Genomic DNA, 23167 nt, shown 5'->3' on the forward strand with positions numbered 1-23167 from the left:
AGAGAACCACCGACTATTTCTTCAAATACTTCAAATTTTTAAATTTCTTCAAATCTAAACCCCGTATTTTTGATGGTGGTAGCCTGTAAATCAAAAAGAGGCAGGTGGCAACCCTACTGGCCACATGACATTACAGAATGAAAAATTGTTTTCATTACTCGGTAAGCCTACTGCCATAGTTTGACAGAAAGTGTGACGGTAGTTGTGACCTCTGATTGGCCGACTCTCTTTCACTATTTGCTAAAATTGATGATTGCAACAACAATTTTTTCTTTTTTGTAATCAAAAACAGAACACGGACGTCATACAGGTTGACTAATTGCAATCATTTCTGACCGGCTAACATTGTTCCGCTAGTGGCTCAAACTCACTGTCGCAGCAAGAACATGGTAAATTCAGCCAATCACAGCAATTAGAATTGGTTATCACAAATGCACCGATCTAGGAACCGAGAATGCACGAACCAGGGCAGATAGAGATGAGAACAATAATATCATACGTAGGAAATCGACGGGGGATCGTTGACAATGATCCTCTTAAAACTAACCGGTTTGGTTAGGTACAACCTGCCGGCAAATTATGCCGAATGTCTTTTGTTTGCATTGCAGGTAAATCGTGACATGGCACAACTCATATAAATACTACATGTTTGATGTTCTCATATATCTCATAGCACGCAACAGGTCGGGTTAGCGCGGAAACTGTGCGGGTGTGCGGGACGTCCCCCCGCCTCATACCTCGATTGCCATCTCGACCTGTCGCGACTACAGTATATGTTCCTATACGAGTAAGTACAAGTGTAAATTAAAAAATTTCAACACCCCCGACCAGTGAAGGTTACAGTAACTAGAAAAGAGCTGATAACTTTCAAACGGCTGAACCGATTTTCTTGGACTATTCCGCGCCTACGATCCAAAGTATCTGAGTTTTCCAAAACATCATTTTCAAATAAATAATTATGTATATCTAGGCAACGTCCATCTTGACAGCTTGACATTTGTCAGTTGACACTTGAATATTATGAACCTAAGGGTTATCTAACCTTCTTTTCTACAAGAAAACTAGAAAAGAGCTGATAACTTTTAAACGGCTGAACCAATTTTTTTGGATTATAGCTAAGAACACTCTCGATCAAGCCACCTTTCCAACAAAAAAAACTAAATTAAAATCGGTTCATTCGTTTAGGCGCTACGATGCCACAGACAGATACACAGATACACACGTCAAACTTATAACACCCCTCTTTTTGGGTCGGGGGTTAAAAATGAAATTCAGACTTGCATCAACGAGTATTATAAGTCCATGGCATCAACATACAGCTCAAACTGCTGGATTTAGAAACTTTAGATTTTAACAGGGCTCTCTCCGTCACTCGTTTCCACTCGTTTCATACAAACGTAGTTCCAATTTCATTTGAATGTTAAGCAACCAAAATCCATGAAATTTTGCAGACATATTCTAGAAACTAATATCTGTGTCTGTGGTGTTTTAGATTTTTCTAAAAATATGTAGTTTTAAAATTACAGGGGCTCAAAGATTTGTATGAAAATTTTAAGACCGCGTAACTTTGAAACCGAATATTTTAACAGAAATCTGGAAAACCACAGACATAGATATTAGTTTCTAGAATATATGTGCAAAATTTCATGGACTTTGGTTGCTTAATATTCAAATGAAATTGGAACTACGATTGTATGAAACGAGTGGAAACGAGTGACGGAGAGCCCTCTTAATAATCTAGACTGAGATCAGCTATAAGAGCATTAAATCTATAAAGTATTGATTTTTCTCCGGCTTTATTTGTTTTACTTTTTTTAGGGTTCCGTACCTCAAAAGAAAAAACGGAACCCTTATAGGATCACTTCGTTGTCTGTCTGTCTGTCAAGAAACCTATAGGGTACTTCCCGTTGACCTAGAATCATGAAATTTGGTAGGTAGGTAGGTCTTATATAGCACAAGTACAGAAATAAATCTGAAAACCGCGAATCTGTGGTTACATCGTTTAAAAATAATTAAAACGTGTTTAAATTGTCAAAGTAAGATAACTATACCAAGTGGGATATCATATTTACCTGTACATTCTAAAACAGATTTTTATTTATTTTTATGCGTGATAGTTTTTGATTTATCGTGCAAAATGTCGGAAAAATACCCGAGTACGGAACCCTCAGTGCGCGAGTCTGACTTGCACTTGGCCGGTTTTTTGTTTTTCGTGAGGAAAATCCGTCATGGATACCACCGGCCACAGCAGTTATGTCGGACGACTACCCACTAAAAACCTCACGAAGTTCCATCACACCGCTGATGCTCTTTAAGGCTCCCACTGAAAACCAGCGCTGCAGCTTGCTGCAGCATTATGCTGAGTGGGAGACCTATATTTGGTCACATGGGACATTTTAATTTTAGTATATACTAGCTGATGCCCGCAGCTTCGCCCGCGTGGATTGGTCAGATCCCCTGCAGCATCAGGATTGAGGAGTTTTACTCCAAATTTTTTATGAAACAATGTCGCCAAGTTCCTCTATCGATTAAAAAAGAAATGACGCAAATCGGTTCAGAAATCTCGGAGATTTCGGTGTACATAGGTAGAAAAACACAACTCCGTTTTTGGAAGTCGGTTAAAAAAGTAGCCTATGTTACTCCCTGGTCAATTCTCTAGTTGTCTGTGAAAATCCCGTCAAAATCGGTTCAGCCGTTCCCAAGATTAGCCTTTTCAAACAGACAGACAGACAGACAAAAATTTTAAAAACGTGTGATTCAGTTATAGTATCGTTCAAATAACCATATGACCTTAATATGCGGTAGTTATTTCGAAATTACAGACAGACACTCCAATTTTATTTATTAGTATATAGATTAACTTATAAGTATAATATTATTATGTAGATGTTCATTCAATTAGTTTTAAGATATATTGTATTGTAATGTGATGTAGTGACCAAATAAAAAAGTTTTCTTTCTTTTTTCTTTGTTTGATGAGCACAAGGGACCGACAACACCTCGCTACTCTCTTCAGGTTCTTCAGGTCATCGATCCAGCGGGCTGGAGGTCGTCCCTACCGGTACGAGGTTTCCACTCCAGAACACGTCTGTCCCATCGGCCGTCGATTCTACGACAGACATGACCTGCCCATTGCCACTTCAGCTTGCTAATCCTTTGAACTGTGTCGGTCGCTTTATAGTCTGTCCATAGATCACACTAATCACACTATCACACTAATATTATAAAGGCGAAAGTTTGTATGTGTGTGTGTGTGTGTGTGTGTGTGTGTATGTTTGTTACTCCTTCACGCTAAAACTACTGGACGGATTTGGCTGAAATTCGGAATGGAGATAGATAATATCCTGGATTAGCACATAGGCTACTTTTTATCCCGGAAAACCAAAGAGTTCCCAAGGGATTTCGAAAAACCTAAATCCACGCGGACGAAGTCGCGGGCGTCAGCTAGTAAACTATAATGGCTATACCTACAGCTATTTCAGAAAAAACAAACAGAAAAAATTCGCTCTGCACTTGACCGGTTAACCTTCACGGTATAAATTCAAGTCAAACTAACCGTTTTGCCGGCCAATTGTCACGGTTACCGTCAAATAAACCATAACAAGCAACGACCACCTTAGGGCCAGCGCACACAGACTGGGTGGAGTCGATAACAATTAACTTAGCTTAATCAATATACTTTTGAAATAGTTTAAGTACCTACTAAGTTTACTCACTAAAAAAAAGTTCGCAGTCAGTAGGGACTGCCAATAGAAGTACTTAATAACTATGAAATAAAAGTGGGTTTTTTTCTGGATTTTGCGGACTGCGAAACACCGGCCAAGTGCGAGTGAGACTCGCGCACCGAGGGTTCCGTTCTCGAATACCCCACTTGATATAGTTATCTTACTTTGAAAATTGAAAAAACTAATTATTATTTGTTCATGAACACATTTTAATTTTTTTTTGTTGCGATGTAACCACAAATTCACGGTTTTTCGATTTCTTCCTTTACTTGTGCAATAAAATAGGACCTATCTACCTGCCTTTCATGATTCGAGGTCAACGGGAAGTACCTTATAGGTTTTCCTGACAGACGGACAGACAGACTGACATCGAAGTGATCCCGTAAGGGTTCCTTTTCCTTTTGAGGTACGGAACCCAAAAATTTAAAATTTAATAATTTAAAACCCTTAAACAGGTCCTTAGTTTTCATATAATAACATATCACTCCGAACACTTTTCACATTAGCATGTCAAATGTCAATGACCATGAAGTTTTTTCCGTTCCCAAAATCGACCAACAAACGCGCCCAAATAATTTCCTCTTCAAAAATATCAAACATGAGCCCAAGCTTAGCAAATTAAATATTCAAATCTCTTCAGCTAAACGAGAATTTTACAACTCCACATAAATTAATACTTCACTTTAAATACAAAAACGCCTCTTCGCTTCAGGGGACGCTTGGCATTTCGTTTTCGCGTATTATTTACAGTCCAGTGAGCTTAGGTCACGGTTGTAACACAAATGCTATGATATAGAGAGATATCGCTTGCTATTGTCTAAAATGACTAACGAAGTAAAGAAAAACGCTTATTTAACGTCATTTCATATAGTGTTGTTAGCTTCGCCCGCGTGGATTTAGCTTGAAGATCCCGTGGGAACTTTTGATTTCCCAGTCCGTCCCCGGTATGCAACTTGTTTGTGTACCAAGTAAAAACATTTAAACGGAGGATCCTTTAAAAATCCCGTGGTTCCCGTGATCACCAGGGTTTAGGAATGCAATTCCTTACAGCATCAGGGTTGAGGAGTTGGATCCTCAAGGTCAACCACAGTCTTTACTTGGTATAGATATTAGATACCTTAAATATCCATTTATAACAGACAGTTTCTAAATCACATCAGCTTTGGTGGTCAGGTCCCCTGCAGCATCAGAATTGAGGAGTTGGAATCTAAACATTTTATGGAACAATGTCCTATATTTCCATAGCACATCTTATGTACTATCTCCGTTACACCACTTAACATTAATGGAAACGGTCACACAGTTTCATAGCTTAGCTTTAATCTCAACATAGCATAGATAGCACATCTCTGGTATGCAGCCTTAAGCTACTGATATGCTATGCTATTTATTAGTCCAACCGTAGCTTTATGCGGACACTACAACTCTCAATTAAAAGCGGCGAGGCATACACTTGAGATTGCATCTATGAAATTTAATTAGAGGATATGTTAAATCCATATTTTACATCTTTACTCAGTTAGTAATATTTATAAAAAACACTTACTTTTTTTATTTTTAATGAATATTTTCGTTCCAGGAAGTAGGAAGTTTGTGCTAGACGAGGCACGGAGGAAATGTAAAGGCCAAATTCCTATTTATTTATTTATTTAAACATCTTTATTGTTAACAAAATTACAAAGAGTAGGAATACAGGATACACTTAAAAAACAAATGGCGACCTTATCATTTCAATGATTTCTTCCAGGTAACCTAAGAATTGCAAGACGGGGAGTCGCAATACAGCTATACATCCATAACTAATCCTACCCCTAAAATCAACTATCCATCCAGCTACAGACTTGAGTCAACGATGCTTACTCAGCGCAATCGACGGATATACGCTGTCACAACTACGCCACCCAACTCACATACGTTCATCATTCAAAATTAAATTCAAATTCGATTTTTTAAACTATTCTCTGATTCTGTTATCATCATCATCATTGTCACCGGCATCCAGAGGCTTCCTGCGACTCGCTTAGTGTCATCTGTCCAGTGTCCACATTGTGGATGGTATGTTTACTTTTTCTTTATTCTGATTCAAAAATCACCTAATTAACTTAACTTGAAACTACTTAACTTTTTATTTATTTATTTATTTATTTATTTATTTATTTATTTATTTATTTATTTATTATAACTAACTTATTGTAACTTGAAAGATCAAAGTCTTTCAAGTTACTTAACTATATACATAAAATCAAACAAAATATAATGTCACTGTATAAACTATACAAATGCGAGATACGGCGTTATAATGCCAGATATGGTTGCTGATTGCTTCTCATTTGAAACGCGTAATACGAGAAATATATTATGAGACATCTTCCGACACTTTCCTTGTTAATTAAAAAGTTTGTGTTAGTTATTTTTCTCAGCTACAGCCAAAGAGTGCCTTATCTTTTGTATAGCTATATTTTGTACCTTTAAAAATATAGCTTTAGTATGGCATGGCATGCGCTAGATATACGACAGTTTCCTTATTATACACGGTTTGTTAGTTTATTGAGAAAGCTGACCGGTAGGTACCGAATCTTTTATTTTTATCTTCTAGTTTATAAAGCAAACACATTGTAACTTGTAACAAGTATAAAAATGCTGTCAAGCATTTTTTTAGGGTTCCGTACAGCAAAAGGAACCATTACAGGATCACTTTGTTGTCTGTCTGTCGGGTCTGTCAAGAAACCTCTAGGGTACTTCCCGTTGACCAAGAATCATGAAAGGCAGGTAGGCCCAAGTCTTATAGCACAAGTAAAGGAAAAAATCCGAAAACCGTTTTGTGGTTACATCATAAACATGTGTTTCAATTTTCAAAATAAGATAACTATACCAATTGAGGTATCATATTATGAAAGAGATTTACTTGTATATTCTAAAACAGATTTTTATTTATTTTTATGCATAATAGTTTTTGATTTACCGTGGAAAATGTCGGGAATAATACCCGAGTACGGAACCCTCGGTGCGCGAGTCTGACTCGCGCTTGGCTGGTTCTTGTACCAGAAAGTTGTAACAATAAAGAGAAAAAGAAAGAAAAAGTGGACAGGAACGCACTTATCTCTATAAGAGATCTCTACCAGTGACCCTTGGCAGTGCGAGAGGTTGTAAAGGGAGTAGAATAGAAAGAAAGAAAGAAAGAAAATGTATTTATTTGTTGAATGTATGAATAGGTACAACATAGATAAAGTATTCACCCTTCCCATCATGAGAGAAGACCGGTACTCAGTAGTGAGCCGGCGATGGGTTGATCATGATTTTTGTTAATTCAGATACAAGTTAGCCCTTTACTGCAATCTCACCTGGTGGTAAGTGGTGATGCAGACTAAAATGGAAGCGGGCTAACCTGGCACGGGTATAGCAGTTTTTATGGAAACCATACCCCTTTGGTTTCTACACAGCATCATACCGGAATGCTAAATCGCTTGGCGGCACGGCTTTGCCGCTAGCCACGGCCGAAGCCACCCACCAGACCCGATTCATCATGATGATGATGAATTGCTTTCTCCGCAGCATCATACGGAAGAACTGCAAGTTCAATCATGGCTGATGGAATTATGATTGGATACGTAGATTCACTTGTACATTAACAGGGCTCTCTCCGTCACTTACTCCATACAATCGTAGTCACAATTTCATTTGAATATTAAGCAACCAAAGTCCATGAAATTTTGCAGACATATTCTAGAATCTAATATCTGTGTCTGTGGTGTTTTAGCTTTTTCTAAAAATATGTAGTTTGAAAACTACAGGGGTTTAAAGATTTGTATGTGAATTTTTTAGGACCGCGTAACTTTGAAACCGGATATTTTAACGGAAATCTGGAAAACCACAGGCATAGATATTAGTTCCCGGAACGTTTCTACAAAATTCCATCGAGTACGATTGGTTAGTATTCCAATGAGAGACGAACTACGTTTGTATGGAGCGAGTGACGGAGAGACCCCTCTTAAAAGAAATTACGGAAGGGACTTTTCACACATTACCGATACTCATTAGAAACGCGGAAGAGAAGCGCTTGAAGCGTAGATTGTAGAATAACAATCACTTATGAGCATAACTCACTCGAGATTGAAGAGAAAGAAATGAAAGTATGTGGATTATACATGATGATATCAATTACTTGTATAATATGTTAAGGAGCACTAAACGGGTCTAACCGCGAAATTCTTTAATTTGGTTTTTCGCAATTTATATAAATTAATACGACAAAGTAAGGTTATGGCATGGCAGTATCATTTTCACAGGATTACATAAAAATCTTTACTTGAAAGTGTTCAGTTTAAGAAATAACTAATAATAATACTAATCTTCGGAATGGCTAGACCTATTTTGACAGGACTTTCACAGACAAGTAGAGGATTAACCAAGGAGTAACATAGGCTACTTTTTTAACCAACTTTGAAAAATGGAGTTGTATTTTTCTACCTATGTGCACTGATATCTTCGAGATTTCTGAACCGATTTGCATAATTTTTTTTTTAATCGTTAAGGGAACTTTGCGACATTGTGCCATAAAAAATTTGGAGTCCAACTCCTCAATCCTGATGCTGCAGGGGATCTGACCAATCCACGCGGGCGAAGCTGCAAGCATCATCTATTAATCTAATTTTTTTTTTACTCAAAATTATATTTTTTTTAATGAAAATATTACAGTAAAACTTAAAGCTAGCCTTATCTAATTACTATACAAATCATGCCCGCGTGGAATGGTGCCAAGAATACTGGCTGCATTTCCGCGTTGGACAGCCAGGCTGATCCGTTGCGCAAAAAATGAGCCAGCCCTTCTGTCACCCGATGAGGGTATTAAACGCGGTAAATCTAATATTTGACATAATATCGTCGATTTAGGATCAAAACGAGAGTTCCCTCACTCTAGCTCACTCTAGTCTCACGAATTGCTAGATTTGCATAACAAATTGTGTTACACGCGAGTCAATTTAGGAACCATTCATCTCTCGTTTAGTTAGTAGCTAGGTATTGAGTAACTTTGATTTTAGCGAATCCTAGGATTTCGCACCGCCAACGATAAGCGAGAAACGAGGTGAACTAAAAAGTAGTAACGTGCAAGCGAGCAACGAGAAGCGATTGTGTAGTTGATTCAGTTCAATAGATAAATTAAACTTTTTTTCACCCGACTACGGCAAAGCCGAAAGGAAGGGTAAGTATGTATGCATGTATGTATGTATGTATGTTTGTATCCAAATTCTGTGTGTTCAACCGTAGCGCCTAAACTACTGGGCTGATTTTGATGAATGAGGTGTCAATTGATTCGTTGTAAAGGTCCAGGTAACATAGGCTATATTTTATACGAAAAAATTGACCCAACGGATGTTACATGAAAAAAAAGTGGGGGTCTCCAAATTATTTTTTTTGCTATTGTATCGAGTGGGGTGTCAAATGAAAGAAGAGAAAATTCTGAAAAGATTCATAAATATGAATGTACTACAACATTAAAATATACCAAGCGACAGAAAACAATCTATACTAATAAATAAAATTGGAGTGTCTGTCTGTAATTTCGAAATAACTACCTCATATTAAGCTCATATGGTTATTTGAACGATACCAACACCGAATCACACGTTTTTAAAATTTTTGTCTGTCTGTCTGTCTGTCTGTCTGTTTGAAAAGGGTAATCTTCGGAACGGCTGAACCGATTTTGACGGGATTTTCACAGACAAGTCGAGAATTGACCAGGGAGTAACATAGGCTACTTTTTTAACCGACTTTCAAAAAGGGAGTTGTGTTTTTCTACCTATGTACACCGAAATCTCCGAGATTTCTGAACCGATTTGCGTCATTTCTTTTTTAATCGATAGAGGAACTTTGCGACATTGTTTCATAAAAAATTTGGAGTCCAACTCCTCAATCCTGATGCTGCAGGGGATCTGACCAATCCACGCGGGCGAAGCTGCGGGCACCAGCTAGTTTACTATAAAATATCAGCGTTTATTAAGACGATCGCAATCGGGTTTTAGTTTTCAACTTTATCTTGTATTATTATACTTAAGTATTTGTAGTATTTGTGAATATTGTCACTAATAAAACCACCCAATCTTAAAAGGAAAAAATATATATATTCTTTTAAATAACCTAACAATTAATATACCTACTTATATTGTAAACTAGCTGTGCCCGCGACTTCGTTCGCGTGGAATAGTGACTTTTCGGGCAGCGTGATTCTTTAAATTGACATAACATTTTTATTTATGAACCGATTGACATGAAATAAACACTAAATGTTAAGTGAAGCTTACTACAATATATTAGTGAAAACCGTATCTAAATCGAATAAGCCGTTTCTGATATTAGCGTGCACAAACGCACAGACAAACAGACAAACAGACAAAAAAAAAAAAAATTACAATTTCGGGTTCGGCATCGATATAATAACAACCCCTGCTACTTTTTTTTATATATTTCCATTGTACAGACACCACTTTTCTACAATTTTATTATATGTATAGAAAACAAATAAATGACAGAAAAAATAAGTCAAGTAACTTCATCACCGACGAAGAGTAAGCTCAAATTAGCGTAAATCCGGTGATTTCCAAAAAACAAAAGCCGCATAGTTAACCACCACGGTATCACACGACGCGTGGTAACTATTACGTAACGTAAACGTAACTACCTAACAGGGCTCTCTCCGTCACTTCCTCCATACAATCGTAGCACCAATTTCATTTGAATATTAAGCAACCAAAGTCCATGAAATTTTGCAGACATATTCTAGAAACTTATAGCCTGTGGTGTTTTAGATTTTTCTAAAAATATGTAGTTTTAAAATTACAGGGGCTCAAAGATTTGTATGTGAATTTTTAAGACCGCGTAACTTTTAAACCGAATATTTTAACGGAAATCTGGAAAACCACAGGCATAGATATTAGTTCCCGGAACGTTTCTACAAAATTCCATTGAGTATGATTGGTTAGTATTCCAATGAAAGACGAACTACGTTTGTATGGAGCGAGTGACGGAGAGAGCCCTCTTAATACACCCAACGAGTGATAGTGAAAGTGTACGTGAACTTTTGATACTTGCCAACAGTAATAAGTATAGAAATGTTTAACTAGATACGGCGCTTCATACATACCGATGTTCGTGGGAACATATTGGTACTGATTTACCAAAAAGAGGGGTGTTATAAGTTTGACGTGTGTATCTGTCTGTGGCATCGTAGCTCCTAAAGTAATGAACCGATTTTAATTTAGTTTTTTTTGTTTGAAACGTGGCTTGATCGAGAGTGTTCTTAGCTATAATCCAAGAAAATCGGTTCAGCCGTTTGAAAGTTATAAGCTCTTTTCTAGTTACTGTAACCTTTACTTGTCTGGGGTGTTATAAATTTTTAATTTACACTTGTACCAAACTATTTGACCTTGTCTTGTTATACTTCGTCTGTGTTGGCGGGCGTGCTCTGCCTTTTTGGAGTATTTTTTTTGTTAGAACTGACTGGAAAGCGCTCTAAGGGGGTGCCGTGTGTGTGTCGGCGAGCGCCGGCACAGACGGGGTCCATACTTGTATAGTTTAACTTACTTGTTACAAATAACTACAAACTTGACATTGGCTAATCTTTGTAAAGCCAGACGAGAGAGAAAAAAAACTCTTTATAATTTGTATGACTTCTTTATAACTAGGTTACAACTGGGACTTTGTCTGTGGTGGCGTTTGCTGGAGCGCGTGTTGTGAATTTTTGGAGTGTTTTTTTGTTAGAAGTAGCCGGTTTTTGTGTTCTGCTGGTGTTTATTGGTGGTGGAACTGACTGGGAAGCGCTCTAAGGGGGTGCCGTGCGTGTGTCGGCGAGCGCCGGCACAGACGGGGTCCATACTAATAGAGTTTAACTAACTTGAATATTACAAATAACTACAAACTTGACATTGGCTAATCTTTGTAAATCCAGACGAGAGAGAGAGAAAAAAAACTCTTTATAATCTGTATGACTTCTTTATAACTAGGTTACAACTATACTGCATGTGGCAACAGTTCGCGTGAACACGGAACGGAAGTAGTCAATTACCTTGAGATGTTGTTTGGAGGAAACAAGGAAATGACAGAAAATCGATATTAGACTCGAGTTATTATTGAATTAATTACATTATAATCACATTTATAGAGTACTAGAGAAAGCCCGCGGCTTCGCCCGCTTGGATTTTGGTTTTTGTAAATCCCTTAGGAATTCTTCAATTTTCCGGGATAAAAAGTAGCCTATGTGCTAATCCAGGATATTATCTATCTCCATTCCAAATTTCAGCCAAATCCGTCCAGTAGTTTTTGCGTGAAGAAGTAACAAACTTACACACACACACACACATACAAACTTTCGCCTTTATAATGTTAGTGTGATATCTGTAAATAATATAATGATCTAGCGATTTGTTTATTAGGGTTCAGTACCTCAAAAGAAAAAAGCACCCTTATAGGATCACTTTGTTGTCTGTTTGTCTGTCTGTCTTTCCGGCCGTCCGTCCGTCCGTCGTGTCTGTCAAGAAAACGTATAGGGAACTTCCCGTTGACCTAGAATCATGAAAGGCAGGCAGATAGGTCTTATAGCACAAGTACAGGAATAAATCCGAAAACCGTGAATTTGAGAACACATCTTGGAAAAAATATATTAAAATGAAATGAATTCATGAAGAAATAATTAGTACCTATTTTTAATTTTCAAGTAAGATAAGTATACCAAGTGATGTATCATTTCTAAAACAGATTTTTATTTATTCTTATGCATAATAGTTTTTGATTTATCGAGAGAAATGTAAAAAAATACCCGAGTACGGAACCCTCAGTGCGCGAGTCTGACTCGCACTTGGCCGGTTTTTTATTTTGTCGTGAAAACGTCTTTTCGCTCGCTAAGCAAAGTGTTAGCCAGCCAAACTTTCACGACCAAATACCGTCAGATTTCAGTCGGTAATAACTACAAGATTATTATAACAATAGCTAAACGGTTGAGGAGCGGACTGAATTCCGAAAGGTCGGCGGTTCAAACCCCACCCGTTGCACTATTGTCGTACCCATGGCTAATAATCTTATTTTAAAAAAAACAGTACGGTACATACAATCCGGGTATCTTTAAAACAAGAGTGAATAGGCACCTTCTAGGTAAACGCATCCCATCTTAGACCACATCATCACTTTCCATCAGGTGTGATTGTGGTCAAGCGCTTACCTACAGTGAATAAAAAAAAAAAAAAGTTTTTATACTCTTATGACATAATTATAACATTTAAGGAGTTAGGAACGCGGAGGTGAAGTATTGATTATAGATATGTAGAGGTATTAAAACACCTTTTGTGCGTATGGTTCTATGTAACTACTAGTTACACATTGTTGGTCTATGACGTGTAACTTACGGTTAAGGGCGGTTACGCACTTCTCCGATCCGAATCCGTGAAAATACGGATAAAAAAACTGGCAGAGCTCATTTAACATCTGGTTGGTTCAACTTTGCTCTTCATTGAGTGATATTTAAATAATTTTTCGTAAAAAATCTTCAATGGATCACACTAATATTATAAAGGCAAAAGTTTGTGTATGTGTGTGTGTGTGTGTGTGTGTGTGTGTGCGTGTTTGTTACTCCTTCACGCAAAAACCACTGGACAGATTTGGCTGAAATTTGGAATGTATAGATAGATTATACCCTGGGTTAACACAGGCTACTTTTTATCCCGGAAAATCAAAGAGTTCCCGCGGGATTTTGAAAAACGTAAATCCACGCGTAGGAAGTCGCGAGCATCAGCTAGTTTAGCATAAAAATGTCAAATGAGCTCGGTGGCTATTATTCAGTGTTATACACTGAGTTAGCGAACCAATAGGCTGGTGACAGACTCAGCCTGGCTGTCCAGCGACGTTTCGTTACAAGTTCTCTAACTGTCAGGAACTGTGTTAAGGGGGCTCTCTCCGTCACTCGTTTCATACAATCGTAGTTCCAATTTCATTTGAATATTAAGCAACCAAAGTCCATGAAATTTTGCTGACATATTCTAGAAACTAATATCTATGTCTGTGGTTTTCCAGATTTCTGTTAAAATATTCGGTTTCAAAGTTACGCGGTCTTAACAATTTTCATACAAATCTTTGAGCCCCTGTAATTTTAAAACTACATCTTTTTTGAAAAATCTAAAACACCACAGACACAGATATTAGTTTCTAGAATATGACTGCAAAATTTCATGGACTTTGGTTGCTTAATATTCAAATGAAATTGGAACTACGTTTGTATGAAGCGAGTGACGGAGAGAGCCCTGTTAATAGTCTCGTACTAATCGTATTTATAGAGATAGATATATATAATAAAGAATACCTATTCTAAACATCGCAAAGTAGTCGGTATAATTTAATTTTATTATGCATCGGGACCCGGTTTTGCTTGAAGGTCAAAAGTGGTCGATCAAGACTAGAAGAGTTGTGAATTATTATGATGTAATTTATTATAAAACATTTAAGTAAAGATTTAAACTTTAGATGACTTATTTTGTTGATCACATGATTTCGGAGTTTTTTAACGTCTCCACTTCCGATGTCTGATTTTTTTATTTGGCTATAATATTAGTAGTATTATTTCGAGCGTGCATATTAAAACAAAATTAGAAATCCAAGAGTGAAGCTCGCCCGACTTCATACCTAGGCACATTACAAGTGTAGCTAAACAAAAGTTATTTTTTACTTTTTAGTGTTTGTGGTTTTAAAGTCGGTTTTATTTTTCTTTTGAAATTTTTTTATTTTACAATTTTTAGTGGCCCCACTGTACTATAATATGCGATGCCCAGTCAAAACCCTACTGTTTAATAAGCTATTACACTGATCGCGAGCAATTTGCTCTTATCCATTGAGGAGTTCTGTTCTCCATCGCCGAAGATATTCATCAGATCTTCACCTTTATATGGGACCACCTGCACAGTATACCTTTCAAACAAAAAAAAAATTCCAAATCGGTCCAGGGGTCTTTGAGTAATCGGGGAACATAAATAAAAAAAAAAAAGATTCCGACGAATTGAGAACCTCCTTCTTTTTTGGAAGTCGGTTAAAAAAAGCATTGATGCAATACCTACGCATAACTACCTAATAGGAATTTGTGCGTATTTGATTTTACGGGAATTAATTACATTCAACATTTTTTCCATTGAATTAATTGCATATGCAAATCACAATTTATAGATGCAAATTACTTACAGGTATCTATCGAAGTATTTTTATCTTTTGTTTACTTTGTTACAAAACTAGCTACTACAATTATTTAGTAGGGAAATTACCTCTCATTAATTCTTCTCTACATAGAATTACCGGCCAAGTGCGAGTCGAATTCGCGCACCGAGGGTTCCGTACTCGGGCATTTTTTTCGACATTTTGCTCGATAAATCAAATACTTACTGTTTTAAAATGTGCGAGTGAATTCCTTTCTTATGATACCCCACTATGGATATCTTACTTTGAAAATTTAAACACATTTTTATTTTATTTTTAACTAGCTGATGCCCGCGACTTCGTTCGCGTGGATGTAGGTTTTTTAAAAATCCCGTGGGAACTCTTTGATTTTCCGGGATAAAAAGTAGCCTATGTGCTAATCCAGAATACTATCTATCTCCATTCCAAATTTCAGTCTAATCCTCCAGTAGTTTTTGCGTGAAGGAGTAACATACATACACACACACACACACACACACACACACACACATACAAACTTTCGCCTTTATAATATTAGTGTGATTACTTTGTAACGATTTTTGATTATTCTTGTGCTATAAGACCTACCTACCTGTCAAATTTCATGATTCTAGGTCAACGGGAAGTAACCTATAGGTTTTCTTGACAGACACGACGGACGGACGTACGTACGGACGGACGGTCGGACAGACAGACAGACAGACAACAAAGCAATCCTATAAGGGTCCCGTTTTCCCCTAATAAAACAAAGACGCTTCCCGCTGTCCCTCTGTAAGCTTTAATTTAAACTACGCAACGGATTGAGGGCTCTCTCCGTCACTCGTTTCATACAATCGTAGTTCCAATTTCATTTGAATATTAAGCAACCAAAGTCCATGAAATTTTGCAGACATATTCTAGAAACTAATATCTATGTCTGTGGTTTTCCAGATTTCTGTTAAAATATTCGGTTTCAAAGTTACGCGGTCTTAAAAAATTTCATACAAATCTTTGAGACCCTGTAATTTTAAAACTACATATTTTTAGAAAAATCTAAAACACCATAGACACAGATATTAGTTTCTAGAATATGTCTGCAAAATTTCGTGGACTTTGGTTGCTTAATATTCAAATGAAATTGGAACTACGATATTGTAAGAAACGAGTGACGGAGAGAGCCCTGTTAATGCGGTTTCCATCAATAGATAGTGATTCAACAGAAGGTTTATTTATACTTACACAAAGTTTTACATTGTTTTCCCTTGCAGCTGTAAAAAAAATCTACGTAATCAAAAGATACGGCCGTTTACATCGCATATTTTGACCTTCGCAAGGGTATCAAGATAGTTTCCGTTGACCTAGTATCATGAGGAAAGAAGCTATGTTTAAAAGCACAAGTAGGTACCGAAAGGGAAAAATCCGAAAACTATAAATTGCAGTTGCAAACCCTACGGAACCCTCTCGGTGCGCGAGTTTGACCCCCACTTAGCCAGTTTATAATTAATGCGAACTCCAAACGTGCTGAAAAGTATTAAGAGGGGTCTCTCCGTCACTCGCTCCATACAAACGTAGTTCGTCTCTCATTGGAATCACACTAATATTATAAAGGCGAAAGTTTGTATGTGTGTGTGTGTGTATGTTTGTTACTCCTTCACGCAAAAACCACTGGACGGATTTGGCTGAAATTCGGAATGGAGATAGATAATATCCTGGATTAGCACATAGGCTACTTTTTATCCCGGAAAATCAAAGAGTTCCCACGGGATTTCGAAAAACCTAAATCCACGCGGACGAAGTCGCGGGCGTCATCTAGTACTAACTAATCATACTCAATGGAATTTTGTAGAAACGTTCCGGGAACTAATACCTATATCTGTGGTTTTCCAAATTTCCGTTAAAATATTCGGTTTCAAAGTTACGCGGTCTTCAAAATTCACATACAAATCTTTGAGCCCCTGTATATTTAAAACTACATATTTTTGAAAAATCTAAAACACCACAGGCACAGATATTAGTTTCTAGAATATGTCTGCAAAATTTCATAGACTTTGGTTGCTTAATATTCAAATGAAATTGGGACTACGATTGTATGGAGTAAGTGACGGAGAGCCCTGTTAAGTAAATAATTTTTTAACCCCCGACCCAAAAAGAGGGGTGTTATAAGTTTGACGTGTGTATCTGTGTATCTGTCTGTGGCACCGTAGCGCCTAAACTAATGAACCGATTTTAATTAAGGTTTTTTTGTTTGAAAGGTGGTTTGATCGAGAGTGTTCTTAGCTATAATCCAAGAAAATCGGTTCAGCCGTTTGAAAGTTATCAGCTCTTTTCTAGTTACTGTAACCTTCACTTGTCGGGGGTGTTATAAATTTTTAATTTACACTTGTAAATTAAGTAAGTCCTTGTTATGTTTTTTCCAAACTACGGAACCCCGAGTCGCATCCATGCTAATTGGCAGATTTTTTAACGAGTTGTTTTTTTTTCCGGGAAACTTTTTAAAACATCCAAGGAGAAATACCGGTATTTTTTAAAACTGGTATTTTTCCGAGAAACATAAAACGTGATCAACGCGATACGATAGTTATTCAGAAATTAACAATTGTCTGTAGATAATTTTAACCCGACTACGGCAAAGCCAAAAGGAAGGGTTATGATTTTTGCAGTCTATGTATGCATGTATGTATGTTTGTATCCAGATTTTGTGTGTTCCACCGTAGCGCCTAAACTACTGGGCCGATTTTGATGAATGAGGTGTCAATCGATTCATCGTAAAGGTCCGGGTGACATAGGCTATAGGCAAAAGTAGCCTATGTGCTAATCCAGGGTATAATCTATCTCCATGCTAAATTTCAGCCCAATCCGTCCAGTAGTTTTTGCGTGAAGGAGTAACAAACATACACACACACACACACACATATACAAACTTTCTCCTTTATAATATTAGTGTGATAGTTTTTGATGTATCGAGCAAAATGTCGGAAAAATACACGAGTACGGAACCCTCGGTGCGCAAGTCTTACTCGCACTTGGCCGGGGTTTTTTAAAATGTAATATAGTAATTAAGTATTTCTCGAATCTCGATGAAATTCTAAATGAGAATCGTAAAATGTATGAATGGATTCATTCATCATTTTTGTTCACATTAATTAAATACTTATCTTATACCAGAATTCTAAAATCGATAGGAATTTAATAAAAAAAAAATCCTTATCGATTGTTTACATTTAAAAAACCTAAGTTAGGTTATGAAGTTAGTCATAAATCAATAGGAAATTCAAAAATCGAACACCATTCAGGCACTTACTTGATCTGCTTTAGGGTGTTCATGGGTGCAATGCACATTTTGATGACTCGTTTGTAAATGATTCATAAAATCATTGGACACAGCACTTTTGAAAACTAAACACAGCACGAAAAACACCTTTGAGGAACTATTAAGCATAAGTATCGCCATTTCGACTGATGTTTTCACTAACAACTCTTTGTTTACATCTTAAAAATAATAAATACGAAATAATAACGCACGTCCACGCATCGTGTGGTCTTCGCGAAACTAAATTTTACATCAAATCAATCGTATGTGGATTCCATTCAGTGTGAAGTTGGTTATAACAGCTGTGGCGGCCATGCTTGTCTGTGTTGCATCTCTTTCTGGCGAATGCGATTGTGTGTGGGAGAGAAAGAGAGGTTTTTATTGTGATAACAGGATGATGACATTTGCACATTACGTTTCATAGATATGGATATTAGTGTAAAGCATCGGTCACACTGATGTTTAATTGAATTAAGTATAAACATTAGGTAGGTAACTACTTACTTAGTTGATTTTTTAGGGTTCCGTACCTCAAAAGGAAAAACGGAGCTCTTATAGGATCACTTTGTTATCTGTCTGTCTGTTTGTCCGTCCGTACGTCCGTCCGTCCGTCGTGTATGTCAAGAAAACCTATAGGGTACTTCCCGTTGACCTAGAATTATGAAATTTGTCAGTTAAGTAGGTCTTATAGCACAAGTAAAGGAATAAATCCGAAAAACTTGAATTTGTGGTTTCATTACAGAAAAAAAAAAATTAAAACGTGTTTCAATTTTCAAAGTAAGTTAACTGTACTAAGTGGGGTGGGGTGGGGGGGGTGGGGGTGGGGACAGACATACAGGCAGACAGACGGACGGACGGACGGACGGACGGATGGACGGATAGACGGACGGACGAACGGACGGAAAGTTTGACGTGTGTATCTGTGTATCTGTCTGTGGCATCGTAGCTCCTAAACTAATGAACCGATTTTAATTTTGTTTTTTTTTGCTTGAAAGGTGGCTTGATCGAGAGTGTTCTTAGCTATAATCCAAGAAAATCGGTTCAGCCGTTTGAAAGTTATCAGCTCTTTTCTAGTTACTGTAACCTTCACTTGTCGGGGGTTTATACATTTTTAATTTACACTTGTTAAGTGGGTACCTAGTTACCATTATTTTATTTCGAGATGGAGGGTTTAAAAAGCTAGGGGTGACGATATGAATCATTATTATAACGGGGGCGCGGCGTCGCGTCGTAATCCTTACTATTTATACATATAATAATATTGTAGAAAAGTGGTGTCTGTACAATGGAAATATATAAAAAAAAGTAGCAGGGGTTGTTATTATATCGATGCCGAACCCGAAATTGTAATTTTTTTTTTGTCTGCTTGTCCGTGTGTTTGTGCACGCTAATATCAGAAACGGCTTATTCGATTTAGATACGGTTTTCACTAATATACTGTAGTAAGCTTCTCTTAACATTTAGTGTTTATTTCATGTCAATCGGTTCATAAATAAAAAAGTTATGTCAATTTAAAGAATCACGGCGAACATTTTTAACGTACAGAGTACGTACTACACGCCTCGCGCCTGAGCGTCCGTGGCTATATAAAGCGCGCTGAGAGCTATTCCACGCGAACGAAGTCGCGGGCACAGCTAGTATTTAATAAGTAGGTAGGTACTGCAGTAGGTACTTATACTAGCTCGTAATTTTTTTTCTAAGTAATTACCTAACTTTTTTCGGCAACTTTCTCCGAGTTATATCATATTAAGATTATGTATTGTATAATTTACTTACAGTTTACGATTATAATCCATACTTACTAATGTTATAAATGTATACACAAATAAATGTGATGAAATACAGACAGACGGACACACAGACAGACAACAAAGGGTATAGGACCACTTTTTAAAAGAATGTTAGCCATGCTAATCATGACTAATACTCCCCTTTCCCCTCCAATTAAGCGTAAAGCTTGTGCCAGGAGTGGTTACGACAATAGTGCAACGGGTGGGGTTTGAACCACCCGACTTTTCGGAATTCAGTCCGCTCCTCAACCGTTGAGCTATCGAGGCTCTAAACTTGAACGAGACTTTGTTGTCAGTCTGTCTGTTCCTTTTTCCTTTTGAGTTACGGAACCCCAAAAATATGTAGGAAAATCAAAGAGTTCCCACGGGATTATACAAACTTAAATTCACATAAGTCGCGAGCATCGTCTAGATTCTTAACAGATGGATAAATGGCTCACTGCGCAAGTACAAGGTCACGTTATCTTTCAAATCAGGTGTATTTGTTAAGAACATAAGAAAGTATGTCAATAACACAAACCAATATCTATTTAAGGCACGCTTTGCGCCGCTCTTGCAATTCTACGTGATGTGTTTGCGGACGGCTTGAGAGGGCTCTCTCCGTCACTCGCTTCATACAAACGTAGTTCCAATTTCATTTGAATATTAAGCAACCAAAGTCCATGAAATTTTGCAGACATATTCTAGAAACTAATATCTATGTCTGTGTTTTTCGAGATTTCTGTTAAAATATTCGGTTTCAAAGTTACGCGGTCTTAAAAATTCACATACAAATCTTTGAGCCCTTGTAATTTTAAAACTACATATTTTTAGAAAAATCTGAAATAACACAGACACAGAAATTAGTTTCTAGAGTATGTCTGCAAAATTTCATGGACTTGGTTGCTTAATATTCAAATGAAATTGGAACTACAATTGTATGAAGCGAGTGACGGAGAGAGCCCTGTTAACATAATAGAAAGTGTTAAAATTACGAAACATTCGCTACCTACTAACTAAATATACTTACCTAGGTTTCAAAGGTATTAAGTATAGGTAAGGTATATAGTACACTAGCCGATGCCCGCGACTTCGCCCGTGTGGGTTAGGTTTTTCGAAATCCCGTGGGAACTCTTTGGTTTTCGGGGATAAAAAGTAGCCTATGTGCTAATCCAGGATATTATCTATCTCCATTCCGAATTTCAGCCCAATCCGTCCAGTAGTTTTTGCGTGAAGGAGTAACAAACATACACACACACACACACACACATACAAACTTTCTCCTTTATAATATTAGTGTGACCCTCAGCCAATTTTGGACTTGCCTTTACACAGGTTCAAAAAATCTATTAAAAATATGCTCCTGAGAAAAGCATATTATACTATCGAAGATTATGTAAATGATAAAAAAGCGTGGATTTGACCTGCGGCTCGCTCCAGCAATGCGCAGGACTTCAATTGCTTTTATACATGGCATAATATTGTATATCAAATCTTTGAAAAGAGCAACCGCCGAGTTTCTTGCTGGTTCTTCTCGGTAGGAAAGGCATTCCGAACCAGTGGTAGATGCTTTTGACGATTCAAAAGAACTTGTAAAAGTCTAATTGAATAAAAATATTTTGAATTTTGAATTTTTATATATCTCATCCTTAGAGTTTGTATGGAAAAGCTTTATATGTGAGAAGTGCATCCTTAAATAAAACAAATATTAAACCATCAAAATTAACCATTTATTACACCAAATAAAATCTAACATAGCTGCTTTAAATAAAACAATCATAAAATTATTACTTATTTACAAAATTTCTTAGAAAATAAGGCAGTTGTAAATGCATCATATGCCATAATTACAAGTGTAAATTAAAAATTTATAACACCCCCGACAAGTGAAGGTTACAGTAACTAGAAAAGAGCTGATAACTTTCAAACGGCTGAACCGATTTTCTTGGATTATAGCTAAGAACACTCTCGATCAAACCACCTTTCAAACAAAAAAAAAAACAAAATTAAAATCGATTCATTAGTTTAGGAGCTACCACAGACAGATACATAGATACACAGATACACACGTCAAACTTATAACACCCCTCTTTTTGGGTCGGGGGTTAAAAAGACCTCCAGGGTGGGGATTAATGCATTGGTCAATACACAGGTACGCTTTCAACTTGCGAATATAGGTATACTGCATACATTTCGAGAACTCACTCGCCAGTTTAGCTTATACAGGTGTAACCAGAGCACTCGCAAAAACTTCGTTAGAACGAGACAGATTTATGTCAGCGGTATAACGTTGTCTCGTTTTAACAGTGTCTTAAGTCTGGGCAAAGACAAAGTGCGGTCTATAGATCTCATCCTTAGAGTTTGTATGGAAAAGCTTTTTTTTGTGAGAAGTGCATTCTTAATGTGGAAGCGACGGGCTTGCCCGCGAAATTCAAATTTAACTTGGTTTTTCGCATTTTATAAACTAATGCGACAATGTAGGCTTATGGCATTTAAATTGCAACAATAGCAGTACCATCCTCACAGGTTTATATAAAAATCTTTACTTAAAAGAGTCCAGGTTAAGAAATTAGTTCTAGTATCGACTATGACCTACAAATTAGTTGAAACTAGAGCTAAATTCTTAAACTGGATGGACCCTTTCAAGTAAAGATTTTTATATAAACCTGTGAGGATGATACTGCCATTGACGCAATTAAAGTGCCATAAGCCTACGTTGTCGTATTAGTTTACAAATTGCGAAAAACCAAATTAAATTTGAATTTCGCGGGCAGACCCGTCTCATGCCCCGTAAATTGAGCACCAAAATCGTACTTTTAACAAGACAGTTGGCACATACGGACCTTCTACAGTCATTACCAGGAATATTGTACAGATTCAGGGAAGAAGTAAAGTAAGTTAAGTATACAGATAAGTAATTGTTAGAAAGTAGTTTGTATAAGGTTTTTCCTATTTTGTTAGTAGCTGTTCTGGTTTAAGTTTTTGTTCCTTGTTTGTTAAGTTTATTTTGTGTTGCGCTGTAGTTTTGTACCTACATACTTTAATAGTGCATGCCGAGTCCACATCGAGAAGACGCAATTGCGCGCATGTATCTTTGTCCATTTATCATCTTGTATGTCATTTTTTCTTACCAATTGTAGTCGGTTTTGTGGACTGAATAAAAAAAAAAAAAAAAAGAATCT

The 23167-nt window shown here is 37.0% G+C and overlaps 1 protein-coding gene and 1 long non-coding RNA gene across 4 annotated transcripts in view; one reads left to right on the forward strand and one right to left on the reverse strand.

Annotated features, from left to right (window-relative positions):
• Window positions 1–18472, reverse strand: part of LOC123879402 (leishmanolysin-like peptidase) — a 100476-nt gene extending 82004 nt beyond the window's left edge. For all 3 annotated transcript variants that reach the window (XM_045927080.1, XM_045927079.1, XM_045927078.1), the window contains exon 1: window positions 18208–18472. In XM_045927080.1, coding sequence (XP_045783036.1) covers window positions 18208–18357 — 150 coding nt within the window. In that variant the 5' untranslated portion in view covers window positions 18358–18472. The remainder of the gene's footprint in view (window positions 1–18207) is intronic.
• LOC123879449 lies at window positions 362–23161 on the forward strand. Its single transcript, XR_006799003.1, has 3 exons — window positions 362–372; window positions 17600–17606; window positions 22601–23161. It is a non-coding gene; the product is annotated as an uncharacterized LOC123879449 (long non-coding RNA).
• The last annotated feature ends 6 nt before the right edge of the window (window positions 23162–23167 follow it).

This window comes from Maniola jurtina, chromosome 28 (assembly GCF_905333055.1).
Source record: "Maniola jurtina chromosome 28, ilManJurt1.1, whole genome shotgun sequence".
Taxonomy (NCBI): domain Eukaryota; kingdom Metazoa; phylum Arthropoda; class Insecta; order Lepidoptera; family Nymphalidae; genus Maniola; species Maniola jurtina.